The sequence below is a fragment of the Vulpes lagopus genome, chromosome 16 (assembly GCF_018345385.1).
Source record: "Vulpes lagopus strain Blue_001 chromosome 16, ASM1834538v1, whole genome shotgun sequence".
NCBI lineage: Eukaryota > Metazoa > Chordata > Mammalia > Carnivora > Canidae > Vulpes > Vulpes lagopus.
The window spans coordinates 13,771,118-13,788,725 of record NC_054839.1 but is presented as its reverse complement, the minus strand read 5'-3'; the positions used below and the strand labels follow the sequence as shown (position 1 = coordinate 13,788,725).

General features: G+C 37.6%; 1 protein-coding gene across 8 annotated transcripts in view; it reads left to right on the top strand.

The window, feature by feature from the left end:
* The window catches only part of MBNL2 (muscleblind like splicing regulator 2), a 161,103-nt gene extending 153,949 nt beyond the window's left edge, over positions 1 to 7,154 (top strand). For all 8 annotated transcript variants that reach the window (XM_041731158.1, XM_041731161.1, XM_041731157.1 and 5 more), the window contains one exon: positions 4,373 to 7,154. In XM_041731158.1, the coding sequence (XP_041587092.1) occupies positions 4,373 to 4,387 (15 nt within the window). In that variant the 3' untranslated portion in view covers positions 4,388 to 7,154. The remainder of the gene's footprint in view (positions 1 to 4,372) is intronic.
* The last annotated feature ends 10,454 nt before the right edge of the window (positions 7,155 to 17,608 follow it).

Sequence of the window (17,608 nt, the reverse complement as noted above, 5' to 3'; positions counted from 1 at the left end):
TGTTCCAACCAGAGGGTCCACTGAAGATCCACCTGTACATTCATGCTTTGAGATCAAGTATGTCTTTGTTTTAAAAATAGAATCGCCAATTTTGTGGGCACCATCAGCTAGTCTCATTTTTGTGTACTGATAGTGGGAAAAGGAATTAAAAATAATACTTCCCAAAATTTAGCATTTTGATTTACCAAACAAGATTTTGACTAAAATCTTATTTTACTAATTTATCCCCCTTCTTCATCATGGTTCTCCTTATATGAGAAAATACTTAAATTTGAGAGACGAATCTATCAGAGAGATGAACAGAAGTACATCCTGTTCAATATTTGATTTCTGTCCTGTCATATAGAGTGCCAAGGTCCTCAGAAGCTGAAGCAGTGGGCCTTGACTGGGGAGGGCTTTCTGCTGCTGTGAGCAGACATGGGTGTAGCATCTGTCTGACGGAGGCCCCCTGATAGGATGTGGTTGGCCACCCAGGCAAGGACTCCCTCGGGAGGGGCCTAGCAGCCCTATGGTCCCTCAGCAATTTCTACCCTGCTGGCTCCTGCAGACAGTTGCTGCTGCCTCCTGCCTGGTGTTCCACCCCACGCTGTTTGCTCTAGACCCCACCCCATGGACTCCCCTTTCCCTGGTTCCCAGGCTCCAATAACGGTTCTTCTGAAGCTCTGATCTCCACTGGCATCATAAGAGATGGCCTTTGGAATCACTGCTCCCCCTGGTCAACGCAGACTCTCACTACACCCTGGAGAGGACTGCCATGCCAGCAGGCAGTGAGCCCACATCTCCAACTCATGCTGGCTCACACGAGCACTTCATATATCATGAAAAACATTTGTGCTGCCTTTTCCGTGTCCACAGAAATATGGTTGGCAATACTGACCTAGCTCTTCTTTGGGCTCTGGCAAACAGGGCTCAGAGCCCCCTGGAAAATTAAGGGGCATGTATTCGAATTAAAAGAGAACATCAGTGATGCTTCAGGGAGGGGGTTACTGGAGAGCCCAATGCGGTAGCCATCTCTCTGACTTGTACATGCTCTGGCCAGACTCCAGGAGAATTTTTTATTGCCCCTTCCAAGAAAACACGGGCTGTAGTGCCTGGAGCTGGAGGAAGGAACTCTGGGTCCCAGTCTCAGTTTGGACAAGTGTAGAGGGCAGGAAAGGATGCCACTGAGAGCCAGTCTGGTGAGGCCGCTTTGGTGAACTGTGATGTAATCAACTGTTCTTTAAAATGGATGGACTCAGGATGAGGACTTGTTGATATCGGGTTCGTTGATATCAGCCCATGTTCCAGGGCCATGTAAGAAGAGAGACTAGGGAGCTGAGGGGCAGAGGCACAAGGAGAGAATCTTTTTTTTTTTTTTAATTTTTTTTTAAGATTTTGTTTATTTGACAGAACCAGAGAGCTCGAGCAGTGGGGAGGGGCAAAGGGAGAGGGAGAAACAGGCTCTCCTCTGAGCAGGGAGCCCGATGTGGGGCTCAATCCCAGGACCCTGGAATCATGGCCTGAGCCAAAGGCAGATACTTAACCGACTGAGCCACCCAGGTGCCCCCAAGCCTGCTCTTTTAAGAATGCACGTTTTATCCCTATATTGAAATACTCAGCCACCCTCTGAAGGCTTTGATCCTGCTGGCCATTAAAGTTACAATGGAGATTGAAGAAATTTTGATGTATAGAACATATTTTATATCTACATACAGAATTGGTATGGAAGAAAAAAAGGAACTGGTATGGAAGAAAATCTCTGAGGAGAGGCAACAGGGAAGCACACAAAATGTACCTTTTCATCCGATTTTAAATTATGTTTCTTTGGTGCGAGTTAAAAATATAATCTGACTAAAGAAAGACCATATTTGAAACTAGACAGAAGAGCCCTCTTTCCCTCAAAATGGCTTCTGTATCCGCCCCCCCACACACACACACTTGGCTCTTCTTTTGTCTCGAGGGGTATCTTCCAGCTGGAAACTGCCTTGTCTCCCCACCTCCCTCAGCCTCCTGGGCCCTAGGGTCTGCGCTGTCACAAGTCTTCTGACATCCGAAACAGCAATCAAGTGGGCAGCAGGTGATTTCAGAGGCACTCAGTTGGTAACTGCTCATCTGGACTCCTGTCTGTATTTCCAGACTGTACTTCCCCCCTAGAGAACACTTAATTCAGATTGTGCCTGCGAGCTATATTTCTCAGGGAAAAAAAATTAATAATCAAATTATATTTTCCAGAAAAATGCTACCACCTAAAAAATGAAACACTCAAAGCTTTTTTACCTTCTAAAATCAAATCTCTTGGACCTCTTGAAGCTTGCAGCTGCTAGGAGAGTGATTCATTTATATATATATATATATACATACCACATAGGATAGTCCACAAGGTAGCCAAAGACCTAGACCAGGGTAGAGCCAGAGTATCCTGGCCTAGATGCCAGGCAGCAGTAACAGCTGTCAGCTTGATAGTATAGTGACCGTTTATATTTAGTCTTTGTCCATATAATGGATCTGACAGGGGCAGAGGGGAAGGGCAAGCTGGGAGAGTCCAGGTAATGATCTGAGTTAACTTCAAGGTTAATTTACAATTCACTTACACCAGGTGTTGTACCTGTCTCCCTGTCAGGTAGGAGTCCAAAGCCTCACTGTAACTAATTTCTATAATAGCCTGTTGCTAAGCTTTCTGTAGAATACTTCTCTTTCCAGGTGGTTAAGAATAGCATTCTATATGGCAATTTAGTGTCACTTAATAAGCAGGGATGTGAATATATTCTGAAATATATATTATTTATATATTGATTTAAGAAATTGCAAGATTTTGTGCCATAAATATTTTAAAGAGAGTCTGGATAACGTAAAAGGAAAGAAGAAAGAGAAGAGGACACAATTTGATGTCTTGGGGCACATTCTTAATTTGGAAAACTTACTGATAGCATTGAAGCAAAGGGATGAAATAGAATAATTCTTATTCAGCAATCAAATATCTAAACCCAAAAGTGAAGTTATAATATAACTATCTGAAGAATTTGATGGTGGCAATTTGCAGTGGCTATTCAAAGATACTGGAATAATATTTACATATCAAACCATTACACCTCATTTTTATTTGTCTATCAGTATGCGAGACAAGGAATGATATTTTTCCCAAAAATATCTGTTGGGAGTTTTGAGTTTCTGTTTAGTATAAATATTTAATATAAATGAGTTCTTCCTCTACCTTTATCAATTCCATACAAATCCATACATTCTGATAAATTAAAGGATACTCCTATTTATTTCATGGGAGGATTATTTGGATTGGCACTATTTGGGTATATTCTAAAACTGTCTTATGTAAACTGCAGGAGCACCCACTTAAAGGGAAAAAGATCCATATGTGTGAATGCTAACATATCAGGATAAGAAATTATACATAGAAATGAGGCTTTTATTAGAAATTGGATCCTAGTATGCAGGAATATTAACTTGATCATAAAGAACTTTCACTGTTTTTTTTTCCTAAACAAAGACTCTCGACAGTTTAATCAATAAATATTTCATTACTTGCACAAAGTTTGGTTGAAGCATTGCACAAAGAATAAATACTTTTGTTGGAACATGCCAAAAGCTTGACTTTTTAAAAGCTTGACATTTAGAGGCTTGGGTCACATAGGGCAAACTCCCTGTCTTTTGTAAAGGTATGGAGTTGGAAATGAACTTAGAAATCAGGCTCCTGGGAGCACAGTTTGCATTTGATACTTTAGCTTTGCCTGTGCTTCTGGATTTATTTAGAATATTTTAACTGCTTTATTAGAATGTTGCCCCATTCCCCCTTTAATTTGGGACACTCAGACATTCCCTGAATTTGAAACTGGTGGTTATTATATTTTGGGAACAAAATTACTTTCGATGGGAACACATCTCTGAATTTTATATGCAAGTTAACAAATAAATAATACTCGATTTATTATACATTTAAAAATATTTATATTTAAGCTTTTCCCACAACTTTCCATGTCCAAATGAATTCTCTGATTAGACTCCTTGGTCACCTTAGCAAATATTAATTGGATGATAATGTGAACGTATCAGAAAAAGACATGAAGCAAAAACTAAAAAAGGATCAGGGCCTAAGCACCACTGCATGCCCGCATATACGCTGTCAGTTTTACAGAAAATACAAATAGTCGTGCATTCAAATCACCATTCTTTACAGCAGCCACATAGCAGGAGTGCTTACATGTAAAATTTTTCAGCATGAAGGGTGGGGATTGCTCAAAATTACAATTGCCCTCAAAAGATCGAAATATATCAAAATGAGAAATTGAAGAAAATTCCTATTTTTAAAGAGTAAAACTTAAACTCGTTATTTTCCCACACAGGAGGATGTCTAAAGCACACTTGTCTTTTTTTCCAACAGATAATTCTGAAATAATCAGCAGAAACGGAATGGAATGCCAAGAATCTGCATTGAGAATAACTAAACATTGTTACTGTACATACTATCCTGTTTCCTCCTCAATAGAATTGCCACAAACTGCATGCTAAATAAAGATTTAGTTCTTCTGGACAGACCACAACTGTAAGAAGCTAGTGCTGCTATATCATATATGAGTATTAAATATGGTATGCTTAGTATATTCCAACCTAAGATAGTTAACTACCTGAGACCAGCTGTGACGTTTAAAGACATAAAGGATAAAGTTTACTTTTCAAGGGTTTCTAAACATAGTTTCTGTCCTAGGAATATTGTCTTATCTCCATAACTATAGCTGATGCAGAAAGTCCAACCAATGTACTCATTTCGATTGAGAATATTTCCAAGTTAGCAATAAACAATTAGCATTAGTCAGGAAATCCATTCCGAGGGCAGGTTTGATTCTAACGCCAATTTACTGTCATGTCATTTACCCAATGGATCAAAGAGTATGTTTCGCTTCTTCACAACATGAATGCTGCAGCAGAGGTGAGAAGTGAAGTAAAACTCACGCCTGTCCTACAGGTCTAGAATTTGAATGGAAACTCAAGCACAAGTACGGGGGACACATCAAAGTGTGGTATTTGGTTTGCCTGGAGATGCCGCATTGAATCGTGGGATTCTAGAATAACATTAACTAGATTGAAAAAGAAACTTTGCACGGTATGAGCTTCATACCCCACCAAACAAAGTCTTGAAGGTATTATTTTACAAGTATATTTTTAAAGTTGTTTTATAAGAGAGACTTTGTAGAAGTGCCTAGATTTTGCCAGACTTCATCCAGCTTGACAAGAATGAGAGGCCCATGCCAACAGTCTCATCTAAGGGATTAGTTTTTCCAACTCACCATCCGGTTGCCTGTTACAGAATAACTTCTAAACTAAAAATCTAGTCAAACAACGAAGCTGTAGGTGAGGAGATCTGTATAATATTCTAATTTAAGTAAGTTTGAGTTTAGTCACTGAAAATTTGACTGTGACTTTAATCTAAATTACTATGTAAACAAAAAAGTAGATAGTTTCACTTTTTAAAAAATCCATTACTGTTTTGCATTTCAAAAAGTTGGATTAAAGGGTTGTAACTGACTACAGCATGGAAAAAATAGTTCTTTTAATTCTTTCACCTTAAAGCATATTTTATGTCTCAAAAGTATAAAAAACTTTAATACAAGTACATACATATTATATATACACATACATATATATACTATATATGGATGAAACATATTTTAATGTTGTTTACTTTTTTAAATACTTGGTTGATCTTCAAGGTAATAGCGATACAATTAAATTTTGTTCAGAAAGTTTGTTTTAAAGTTTATTTTAAGCACTATCGTACCAAATATTTCATATTTCACATTTTATATGTTGCACATAGCCTATACAGTACCTACATAGTTTTTAAATTATTGTTTAAAAAACAAAACAGCTGTTATAAATGAATATTATGTGTAATTGTTTAAAACATCCATTTTATTTGTGAACATATTAGTGATTGAAGTATTTTGACTTTTGAGATTGAATGTAAAATATTTTAAATTTTGGCATCACCGCCTGTTCTGAAAACTAGATGCACCAACCATATCATTTTTGTTTGAGAAAAAAAGAAATCTGCCATCTTAATTAATGTTGGTCAAAGTCTAATGACTATCTTACATTGTAGATTTGATAACCCCATCAAAAGAAAATCACATTCTGAGTGTGATTTTTACATAGTGCTTGTATCGTTGCATTTGTTTTAATTTGTGGGAAAGTATTGTATCTAACTTGTATTTCTTTGGTAGTTTCATCTTTATGTATTATTGATATTTGTAATTTTCTCAACTATAACAATGTAGTTATGCTACAACTTGCCTAAAACATTCAAACTTGTTTTCATTTTTTCTTTTCTCTTTCTTTGTTATTTCACTTAAACTCATTGAAAACATATAGTATACATTACTAAAAGGTAAATTACGGGAATCACTGAAATATTTTTGTAGACTAATTGTTGTCACATTGTCTTTCTTTTGTTTCATGATTTTGATTTTTTAAAATTATTAGCACACAGCTATTTTCAGCCCTTTAATAATGGAGCATCAAAAACATCACCTGTATCCCCAAACAAATATAGAAGACTGTATTTTTACTATGATATCATTTTCCAGAATTGTGATTATAATATGCAAAGAGTCATAAATATGCCATTTAACAATAAGGAGGAGGCAAGGCAAATGCATAGATGTACAAATATATGTACAACAGATTTTGCTTTTTATTTATTTATAATGTAATTTTATAGAATAATTCTGGGATTTGAGAGGATCTAAAACTATTTTTCTGTATAAATATTATTTGCCAAAAGTTTGTTTATATTCAGAAGTCTGACTATGATGAATAAATCTTAAATGCTTTGTTTAATTACAAAAATAAAATCACCAATATCCAAGACATGAAGATAGCAATTCAACAAATACTGTAGTTAAGAGATGAACTCGCCACTTGTATGGGAACTACATTTCACTCTTGGTTTTCAGGATATAACAGCACTTCACCGAAATATTCTTTCAGCCATACCACTGGTAACATTTCTACTAAATCTTTCTGTAACACTTAAAGAATTCCCTCATTCATTACCTTACAGTGTAAACAGGAGTCTAATTTGTATCAACTCTATGTTTTGGTTGTAATATTCAGTTCACTCACCCAATGTACAACCAATGAAATAAAAGAAGCATTTAAAAGGATTTCTAGTCTTTCTCCTTTTTGTGTTGAGGCAGGAGGACAGTTAGTCAAATGAAACAGTCTACACAGAAGACATTTGGTGCATTCAAAGGAAAGCAAGCTCCGGTCTTCAAGTGGGAGATTGACAGATGGACAGGTTTTGCTTTTGGTTTTGGCTTTTCAAGAATAAGAAAAGCAACTTAAATGGATCATTTTAGAAGTTCTTCTGAAATTAGAAGTAAAGATAACTCCCACCACCCGAGTCCTCCTGTTCAGGATTCTGCTTGATAATGAAGAGAACATTAGTAACCAAATGGGAATAGAATATCAGCTTTATTAAGACAAGAAAGTGCCCATTAACCCACAGGACAGGCTTCTGGTAAGAGCCTCACTGAACAACATCTGTGGCTACAAGAGGGAAACAGAATGGTGAGTGCTGTTCCCTGCAGACACCCTGGCCAGGTTTGCTGAGGAGACTGTGAGAGCTGAACCTGACACCTGAGGGCAGGTGTTCAGCAGCGACTCCCCCCACCAGGTGTTGTGCACTTTCTCACACTTCTCCTTCCTCAGCCCTTTGGGGACAAGGGTATTTCTCAAGTCAGGTGGTATTAGCTATTGGTTTGGATCTGATCTGTCCTTGACATGCAGAGGTTGGCAGAAATCCCCTCCTCTATAGGTCAAGGCAGGAACAGGGCAGGGCTGGGTGGAGAGACAAGAAGGATTTTTTTTAGGGCAGGTTTAAAGCTTCAGCCTTCTCAGTGGCTATGATACCCCTTACAAGGAAGAGAGATCAGGCAAATGCAAAATAAAGACACTTGTGTTTTTAAATTGTGCCATCGGGATTTCCAAGGGTAAAAAATACTTACACCTATGCAGATGTTTGAAAAACTGGCTGTCTGGACAAGCGATGTTTTTACTGTAATGCAAAAGAAAAGCTGCTGTCACATCAGACACTCATGAGGAAAAAACATTCTCTGTTAGTAGTGAAGCAGGGAACAAGTTATCTTAAGGGAAAAGATTTAAGACAAACTGTACTTAAAATTTTCACATCTGGCTTCATGACGTGTCATTTCCATCAGCAGACTGACTTTTTGTGGCACCACATCAAAATCAAAAGTGAAACTTAAGCCTGAGAGAGTAAAACTAGTTCACCTCTTCAGCATAGAAAATGGTTAAATATAAAATATCAATTATTCTACAATTACCTGCCAATAAGGAAACATTATTTCAATTGGGGGGGCCAGATTAAAAATAATATTTCAAGCCCAGAAATACATTCTTTTATTATTTTTTAAGATTTATTTATTTGAGAGAAAGAGGGAAAAAGACAGTGTGAGAAGGAGGGGGCACAGAGTGAGAGAGAGAAGCAGACTCCCAGCTGAGCAGGGTGTCCAATGAGGAGCTTGATTCCAGGACCCTGAGATCATGACCTGAGCCAAAGGCAGATGCTTAACCGACTGAGCCACTCAGGTACCCCATACTCTTTCATTATTAATCCAGGTTCTTCTGCAATACTTTAAAGATTTTAGGGGCAGCTAGGCAAACCAAAATATAGTTTAATATTCTAATATCTGTGGGAATAAAATACTGGCTTGCTACAGAGTGATTTCTTCCTTCCCCAAAACATCCTAGTTTGTCTGAAATACTAAGCTATTATTGCTGTTGAACTGCTCTATCTTGGCAGAAATGACTGAGTCACTATGACTAAGTATGATTTATGCAAAATGAAACATAATAATGACTTCCCTACATGCTCTTGATGAGGGAGGTGGATGGCAGGAATGGGGATGGGGTATGGAATTGAGAATATTCACCAGAGACCTACTCATGTGCCAAGTCCTAAACTAAATGGTCTATGTAGGTTTTTTACAAGCCCATCCTGTTTCATTGAAGAGACTTACTAATAATAACTGATAAGTAAATTCTAACTACTACAAAGATTCCTGCTCAAGGCATACAGAGATTCTGCTTTAGACATAGCCTTATTCTGGATCAACAATACCTTCCAGGGTCTGCCCAAGGGATGACTAGAGCTACAGCTCAGCCAAAAATCTTAGGCAGGTCATTGCAACTGCATGTGGCCTCACTGTCTCTCTCTCATTCAGCTATTTTGAAAACTGCCCACCTGTTGGAGGTGTCCCTTTAGCTACCATCTGAACCCCACAGAGTAAATGTCATATGTGCCACTTGGCCTGTGTTTTAATTAAACCATTCAGATATCCCCTCCAAATCTGGTGAAAACCATCTAGCTGTTTTCATGATAGGGTGTGACCAGACAGTAACTTCGTTTTGTTCCTATAGAGTTGACATAATCCTTAGCATTACAAAGGAGCTCGTAGACCTGTCAAATAGATAAGAAATAAAGACTCATAAAAATTAAGTAACTATTTCAAGATGACTTAGAGCAGCAGAATTCTGAAACCCCAACTTGTCCTAATTCTACGGTCAGGTTGACATGGGCTTTATTTGTGGCATCCTTCCAGGTCAAAATTTCATAAAAGAATTCAGAGTGAAGCATCCATCCAGACTTAAGGTAAAGCTATAATAAGAACACTTTACTAGGTTATATAAACAAGTTTTCTTCCCTATCACAAGAATGTGACTTACGAAATATTTTGAAGCTCTGCCTGCAAAGTACAATTTTAGATTTATGATGGAACCTAATTCTTTATTAGGATCAAAGGGGACTGGAAGGAATGTTACCTTGTATCATCTCTCCAGTATTATCCATTTTTGTTTTGTTGATTTTTCTTTAATCAAGCTTCCATATGGCTCTCTGGAAATCAAAAATAATGAAAGCCATCATAATTTTCTCAGTAAGAACTTGTCATTGAGTCATGATGAAGCAGTCCCTGAAAAAAATGAATTCCTGCATAAAGATCATACATGGGGGGCACCTAGGTGGCTCAGTCCATTAACTGTCTGTGCCTTCAGCTCAGGTCATAATCCTGGTGTCCTGGTATTGAGCCCCACATCAGACTCCCTGCTCAGTGGGGTCTGCTTCTGTCTCTCCCTTTGCTGCTTTCACTGCTTGTGCTCTCTCTCTCTCTCTCTCTCTCTCTGTCAAATAAATAAATAAATAAAATATTAAAAAGGAAAAACAACAACAACAACAACAAAAATCACACATGAATCATATAGCCCTAAAATCCAACTGTGTCCGGAGAGTCTGCAAAGTTAGATTTTGGTGCTGTTCCTTTCTCTGATAACTTTACTAGGGTTTTTTCCAAGACTTTGGTTTATATAAACAGAGGAAGAAGTTTATCTATCAGTCTTCATGTGTAAACTAAATGAAGGAAGAGGGAAGTCTAACTCTTACTGTGCTAGAGAAGCCCTCCTCCACACAATTATTCCATGCAGGGAAAACAGTCACAGAGTACTCTAACTGCAAGGGGCTCTCAGCTCCTGAGCTGCAACCTCCCATAAGCTCTGCAGCTGGAAAGCCACTCACTTAAATATAAAACTTGGGGTATTAGCCGGGGAGAGAAGTACATTCCAAGTAGCATGACAGCTTAGGAGACCTGCTTCCTATGCTTTAAATATGTCCGAGGGACCTGATCGGACATGTACGGAAATAACAAGCACACTACACATTAAATATGTATTCAGCACTCTCACACACGTTTATATGGAGAGCCCCCTAAACACAGCATTATCCATAAATACAAAGTTGAGGCTTTTTCACTTCTGCAGAAAAGGAAGATCAGGGTCTGCACTTCACAAGAGTCGAGGGATAAAGAGCAGTTTCCGGTCATCCTGCCCAAGTTGGACTCTGCTCTTTACAGCTTCTAAGCTTTGGTGTTTTTCACCAGTAAGCTGAGGCTCACAATAGGATCTGCCTCACAAGTACGTTATAAGGATTAAACAAAAGAATATACACTGACCACCGAACAGAGCCTGACACATGGCAAACCCACCGTGAATATGAGCTACTATTCTTAAAATAATATTAAAATAGGCTCTTGTGTTTCCCTGTAAATATTTATTTCCTCTTTCTAACCAAACGTCTCTTGGCAACTAAGAGGCACCTCTTCAATTTCCTCGATGACAATTAATGTCAAAAGCTGGCAGGCAAATTATAGGGAATTTATAATAACAAATAATGAGCCACATTATTTCCATGGAAGCCTACAATTATTTCAATTCAACAAATGCTCATTGAGCCCTGGCTGAGCATTGCTAGGCTGTTCGGTGGATGAGAACATGAGCAAAGTCCAATCCCTACCCTCAGGAAGCTTTCCATGTGGCAGAAGCATAAAAATAAAGCTGGGAACAACAGAGAAAGAGCAAAGCACACTGTATTGGTTTCCTAGGGCTACCATAACAAAGCACCAGAGGGCATAACAAAGCAAAGAGGGCAGCTTGCCACAGAAACTGATGCTCTCACAGTTCTGGAAGCAGTCTGAAATTGAGGCATTAGCAACACCTCGCTCCCTCTGAGATTCTGAATAGAATCCTTTCATACCTCTTCCTAGCCTCTGCTGGTGGCTGTCAATCGTTGATGTTCCTTGGCCTACAACAGATGCCTCAATCTCTACCTCTGTCATCACAGGGCCTTCTCCCTATGTGTCTATCTTCACACTATCTTCCTATAAGGTCACCAGTCATATGGGTTTGGGGTCCACCCTAATGACCTCATCTTAACTTGATTACATCTTACAAAGATCCGCTTTCCAAATAAGGTCACATTCACAGGTACTATGGGCTGGGATGTCAATATAGCATATCAAGGGACATGATTCTACCCATGACAACTAATACCAGCCTAAACAAAGACTGGTTTCTATAAATCCCACAGTATCAACGAAAGGGTGTCCTGTCTTTTCAGTAAGGACATCCCACCTACATGATGTAACCATAACCAGGCATGACCCCCAGGTCTCTTTCATTTGTTTTGTTTTGTTTTGTTTTTGTCTGTAGAATGAAGTGGTTGGACTACAAGCACTCTAACTTCTAGATGCAACGTTCTGTGATTTAATCAGCAACCTAGCACAGTCTTGATTAGCCTCAATATTTATTTCACTTGGTAATGTTGATTTACAAATCTATTTCATTATTTGGGGTGATTGGGGTGATTGGATTAATTTTTCATTATTTGGGGTAAGTTTGGGGTGATTGGATTAATTTTTCTTAGTCCACGCTGCAGGGACAGGCTGTTCCTTTCTTTCCACATGCATGAGGAATTTCAGTTAGTCACGCATAAGAAGTCTTTGTGACACATGGCTAGGAAGGCCAAGTGTCCATCTGTAATAAGAACAAAGATATTGAGTATTTTCGGTGCCTTTATATTGTGATAACCTCTCCGCATGAATCTTCACAACCTCTATGGTTGATTCTATTATCAGCATCCCAATTTACACGAGAAAACTAAGGACTAGAAAGGTTAGATTAACAACCAAAGTCACAAAGTTTGTAGTAAAATGGGTGTTTAAACTAGACAATCTGACTCTACATCCACAGTGCTTTACTACATCACTACCCCAAAAGTGGTCCTTGAATCCGCCTCAGGAGAACCTGGGCACTTGTAAGAAATGCAGAATCCTAGGCCCCAGCCCAGATCTCCTGAGGCTGAATCTACATTTTAACCACATCCTCAGTGATTCATATGCACATTAAAATCTGAGAAGTGGCACTATGCTAACCAGGGCCAACCTCCCTCTAAAGTTGACTCTAGAAAGTAGACCAATAGAAAACCAGTACCAACACTGACTGTTCTAATGCCCATCTTCAATAACTAGGCTCAAAAGAATTGTGATTAATTGGATGCAAACTATGATCTCTCTGATTTTACTTCTGTCTTTTCTCCATATGGCACCCAGTATTTTCATAAAATAGAAATTATATCACAGCATAAAAATCCAAAAAAATAAATACAGAATTAAATATGAAAACATACAGAAAAACATAAACAACATTCCATTTTTATGAATTAACCATTTGATATACCTCTATAATTTTTACTTAAACTTTTATTATCTCTCTTTTTGATCACATCATCATATGACAATAATTTTGTGATATCATTTCCTATAGAGAGAACAGAAAGATAATTCAATCTTCAAGCATGGTTGGCTACATTTTTTCTTAGTATTAATGTTTTTGTATTGATAATTTAACATACAACTTCATACACAAGCAGATTATTATACACTTATAGATTTGTGCCCTACAAACACAAAAAGTTTAGTAAGTTCTATTTTTCATATTTCTGATCTAAAAAGAAGAAAAATTATTGGACATTTATAATTGTTTATATTTTATATCCTGACAGATAAGCATCAATAAAGACCAAATCTTCTGCTTAGTATTTTATGCATCTGATGTCTAGGATGACTTTTCCATGAGTTATACACATATACAATTTCATATACATCACACATACAAGACTTCAAATCTTTTTTTTCTCTTCCACTACCTACTTACTTCCAGACCTGGGTGCTATAGGATACATTCTTACTGCAATGCAAACCTCTGGCCCTGTACTTTCCTGTTATTATACCAGGTAAGGTGGTACTTATATCAAGGTGGCTACCAACAACATAACTACATACAGAAATAGTTATGGGCCATATAATTACATTTCACAAATAAAAGTATCCCTGCTCAAAGTCCTCAGAGTCAGATCCCAAAAATGACTACAGCCACTCCAAAGCCACTCCACAACAGGGAGTGTGACAGAAGGGAAGTCAATGTGGAAAAAGACAGGGGTCCTCAACAATTGAAAGTTGTCTAGAACCATGACCATATAAATGTACTGCTAGGGTTCCTCCCAGGTCCTTGAAAAGACTCATGCAAATAAGAGGTCCTGAAGTTTAAGCTTCATTAGTTTCATGGTACATCTGCCTCTATCCACTACTTAAAAACCAAAACAAGGGGCACCAGGGTGGCTCAGTCAGCTAAGTGTCTGCCTTCAGCTCAGGTTATGATTTCAGCGTCCTAGGATTGAGCCCCATATTGGGCACCCTGCTCAGCAAGGAGTCTGCTTCTCACTCTCTCTCTGCTCCTCCCTCTGCTTCTTCTCTTTCTCTCTCTCTCAAAAATAAATAAAGTCTTTAAAAACAAAATAAGCTCCAATACTCAATGGTTTTCCATTGCTGTTATGATAAAAAAAAATTGAAGATGACACAACAAATGGATAGAAAGTCTATGCACATGGACTGGAAGAACCAATATTGGTTAAAATGTCCATACTAGTCAAAGCAATCTACAGATTTCAATGCAATCCCTATAAAAATACCAATAACATTTTTCACAGAACTAGAAAGAATAATCCTAAAATTTGTATGGAACCACAAAGGGCCCTGGAAGAGCCAAAGCAATCTGAGAAAGAAGAGCAAATCCCAGATTTCAAGATATACTACAAGGCTATAATAATCAAAACAACATGGTACTGGCACAAAAATAATACATAGGTCAGTAGAACATAATAGAGAATCCAGAAATACAGTCACATTAATGGTCCTACTTACATGGTCAATTAATTAATCTACAACAATGGAAGCAATATATACAATGGGAAAAAGACAGTCTAGTCAACAAAAAGGTGCAAGGAAAACTGGACAGCTACATGCAAAAGGATGAAACTGGATCACTTTCTTAGACTATACATAAAAATAAACTCAAAATGGATTGAAGACCTAAATGTGAGACCTGAAATCATAAAACTCCTAGAAAAAAACATAGGCAGTAATTTCTTTGACATCAATCATAGAAATATTTTTCTAGGTATATCTCCTCAGGCAAGAGAAACAAAAGCAAAATTTAACTACTGGAACTTCACCAAAATAAAAAGCTACTGTACAGCAAAGGAGAACTTCGAGAAAACAAAAGGGCAACCTACTGAATGGGAGAAGATATTTGCAAATGATATATTCAATAAGTGGTTAATATCCAAAATATATAAAGAACTTACTCAATACAATGCCAAATAAATAAATAATCCAATTAAAAATGGGTAGAGGAAAAAAAAATAAAAAATAAAAAAATAAAAATGGGTAGAGGACCTGAGTAGATGTTTTTCCAAAGATGACATACAGATGGCCAACAGATGCATGAAAAGATGCTCAGCATCACTAATCATCAAGGAAATGCAAATGAAAACCACAATGAGATACCATCCTACAACTGTCAGGATGGCAAAGATTGAAAACATGAGACATTAGTGTTAGTGAGGATGTGGAGAAAAAAGAACCCTTGTACACTGTTGATGGGAATGTAAATTGGTGCTACCACTGTGGAGAACAGTATGGAGGTTCCCAAAAAAATTAAAAATAGAAATATCATATGACCCAGTAATTCCACTGCTATTTACCCAAAGAAAAAAACCCACAAATTTGAAAATATATATGCACCAATATGTTTATTGAAGTATTATTATAATAGTTAAGATATGGAAGCAACCCAAATGTCCATCCATAGATGGCTAATGATGATGTGGTATAGATATACAATGGAATATTACTCAGCCATAAAAAAGAATGAAATCTTGCCATTTGCAACAACATAGATGAACCTACAGTGTAAAAATGCCAAGTGAAGTAAATCAGTCAGAGACAGATAAATATCATGATTTCACTCATATATGTAACTTAAGAAACCGAAAAAAATAAAGAAGAAAGACAAACAAAAAACCAGACTCTTAAAAACAGAGAACAAACTGGTGGTTGCCAGAGGGAAAGTTGGGGGCAAGGGGAATATAGGTGAAATAAAGGGGATTAAGAGCAAATTTATCTTGATGAGCACTGGGCATGGACAGAATTGTTAAATCCTTTAGATCATAAATCTGAAACTAATATAACATTATATGTTAATTATGCTTCAATTTTTAAAAGGAGGAAAAAAAGAAAAATAGAAACCAAAATAAAATGAGATCTTATATGCAATGGTTTTCTCCTGCTCTTATGGTAAAATCCAAACTCTTTACCCTGGCCAATAATATCTTCAACCTCATTCAACGTCATACTCTACCATGCTAACCACTGTCCAATCTTTCAGACTTCTTTTCTATTTCTCAAATACACAGAGTTTTTTCTGTTTTCCTGGATTCCTGTTCCTTTTCCTGAAATGTTTGTGTTCTCCCTCAGGTTATGGCAGAATCATTGACCAACTGGAATCTCATTGGCTAATGAGAGATGCCTTGTCCAATGTCTCCTCCTATCCCCAGCAGAGCCTTTGTTCAATTGATTGGGAGAGGAGTATACAGGCCCAACTTTGCCCAACTGGAGGCAACACTGATGGGTCACCTCCCACTCTCACAGGGTGGCCTGAGGCCTTTGTTGAGAATGTGTCATAGCCCAACTTCTCCTTCTGCCCAATCCTGCTTCCTTTTCTCCCACACGGGTTGGAATCTCTACCTTAGAGTCTGTTTTTCAGGGAATTCAAACTTTGATAGAGAGGCTAATCTACCACTGATTAGTTCCATTATTCAAGTATTTGATTTCCTTTTAAATTGATGCAAGAAATATATTTAAAGTCACAATTTTATTCTTTTTGACAAAGAAAATTATTTGCTTATAAAATTGTCTTGCCTGAGAGAGTACTAAAGTAATCATAGGAAAAAAAGGAGATTAGTAAGAAAGAAGTCCAAACTGAAGTATTTTTTATTAAGTAGTCCAAAACGTGGCCAGATTTCACCTACTATAAGGGGGAAATACAGTTTTTATTTTACAAAGACACTAGTGAAAGTCATGTTTAACTTGGTTGAAATTTTTACTCTTAGCCTTAAATTCCTGAGTCATATGTCAATTCTTATTTGAAAAAAAAAACCAAAAAAACAAAAAACAGAGGAGTACCTGGGTGGCTCAGGGGTTGAGCACCTGCCTTCAGCTCAGGTCGTGATCCGGGGTCCTGGGATCGAGTCCCATATCAGGCTCCCCACAGGGAGCCTGCTTCTGCCTCTGCCTGGGTCTCTGCCTCTCTGTGTCTCTCATGAATAAATAAATAAAATCTTTAATAAAAAAAGAAAAGAAACCAGAAAAAGTATGAAATTGGTTCTTATGAAAGCCAAGTATCTTCCTATAAGGTTAAAGTAAAGTGCACTAAGGTTGCATTTGGTAAATATAATCTTGAAGCCAGATTTAGCAATAGAACACAAGAAATATCAAACTCCAGAAGGCAGTCTGCTCAATCCATCAAAGCCATTTCAAAGCTAACTGAAATGATCCTTCTATATCCTTCATGGTGTTTGCAAGCCAAAGCAGGTCACACTTGGGAATTAATGCAGTTGATATGCACTATCGATGATAAAAGCCTCCATTAAGACAGCAAGGAGTAATTAAGGAAACATATGCACATGATCAATACTGAGATTATCCCAACTCCTTGAAGAGTCATCAACATGTTTCGAATAAAACCACATATTTGGTGGTTTTGCTCTGGTAAATATCTTTACAGAGATCAATTAACATATTTAGTGCCAGACTAGCTAAAAACACGGGGACTGTAACTTTCATATATTCCACCCACAGGAACCCCTGAG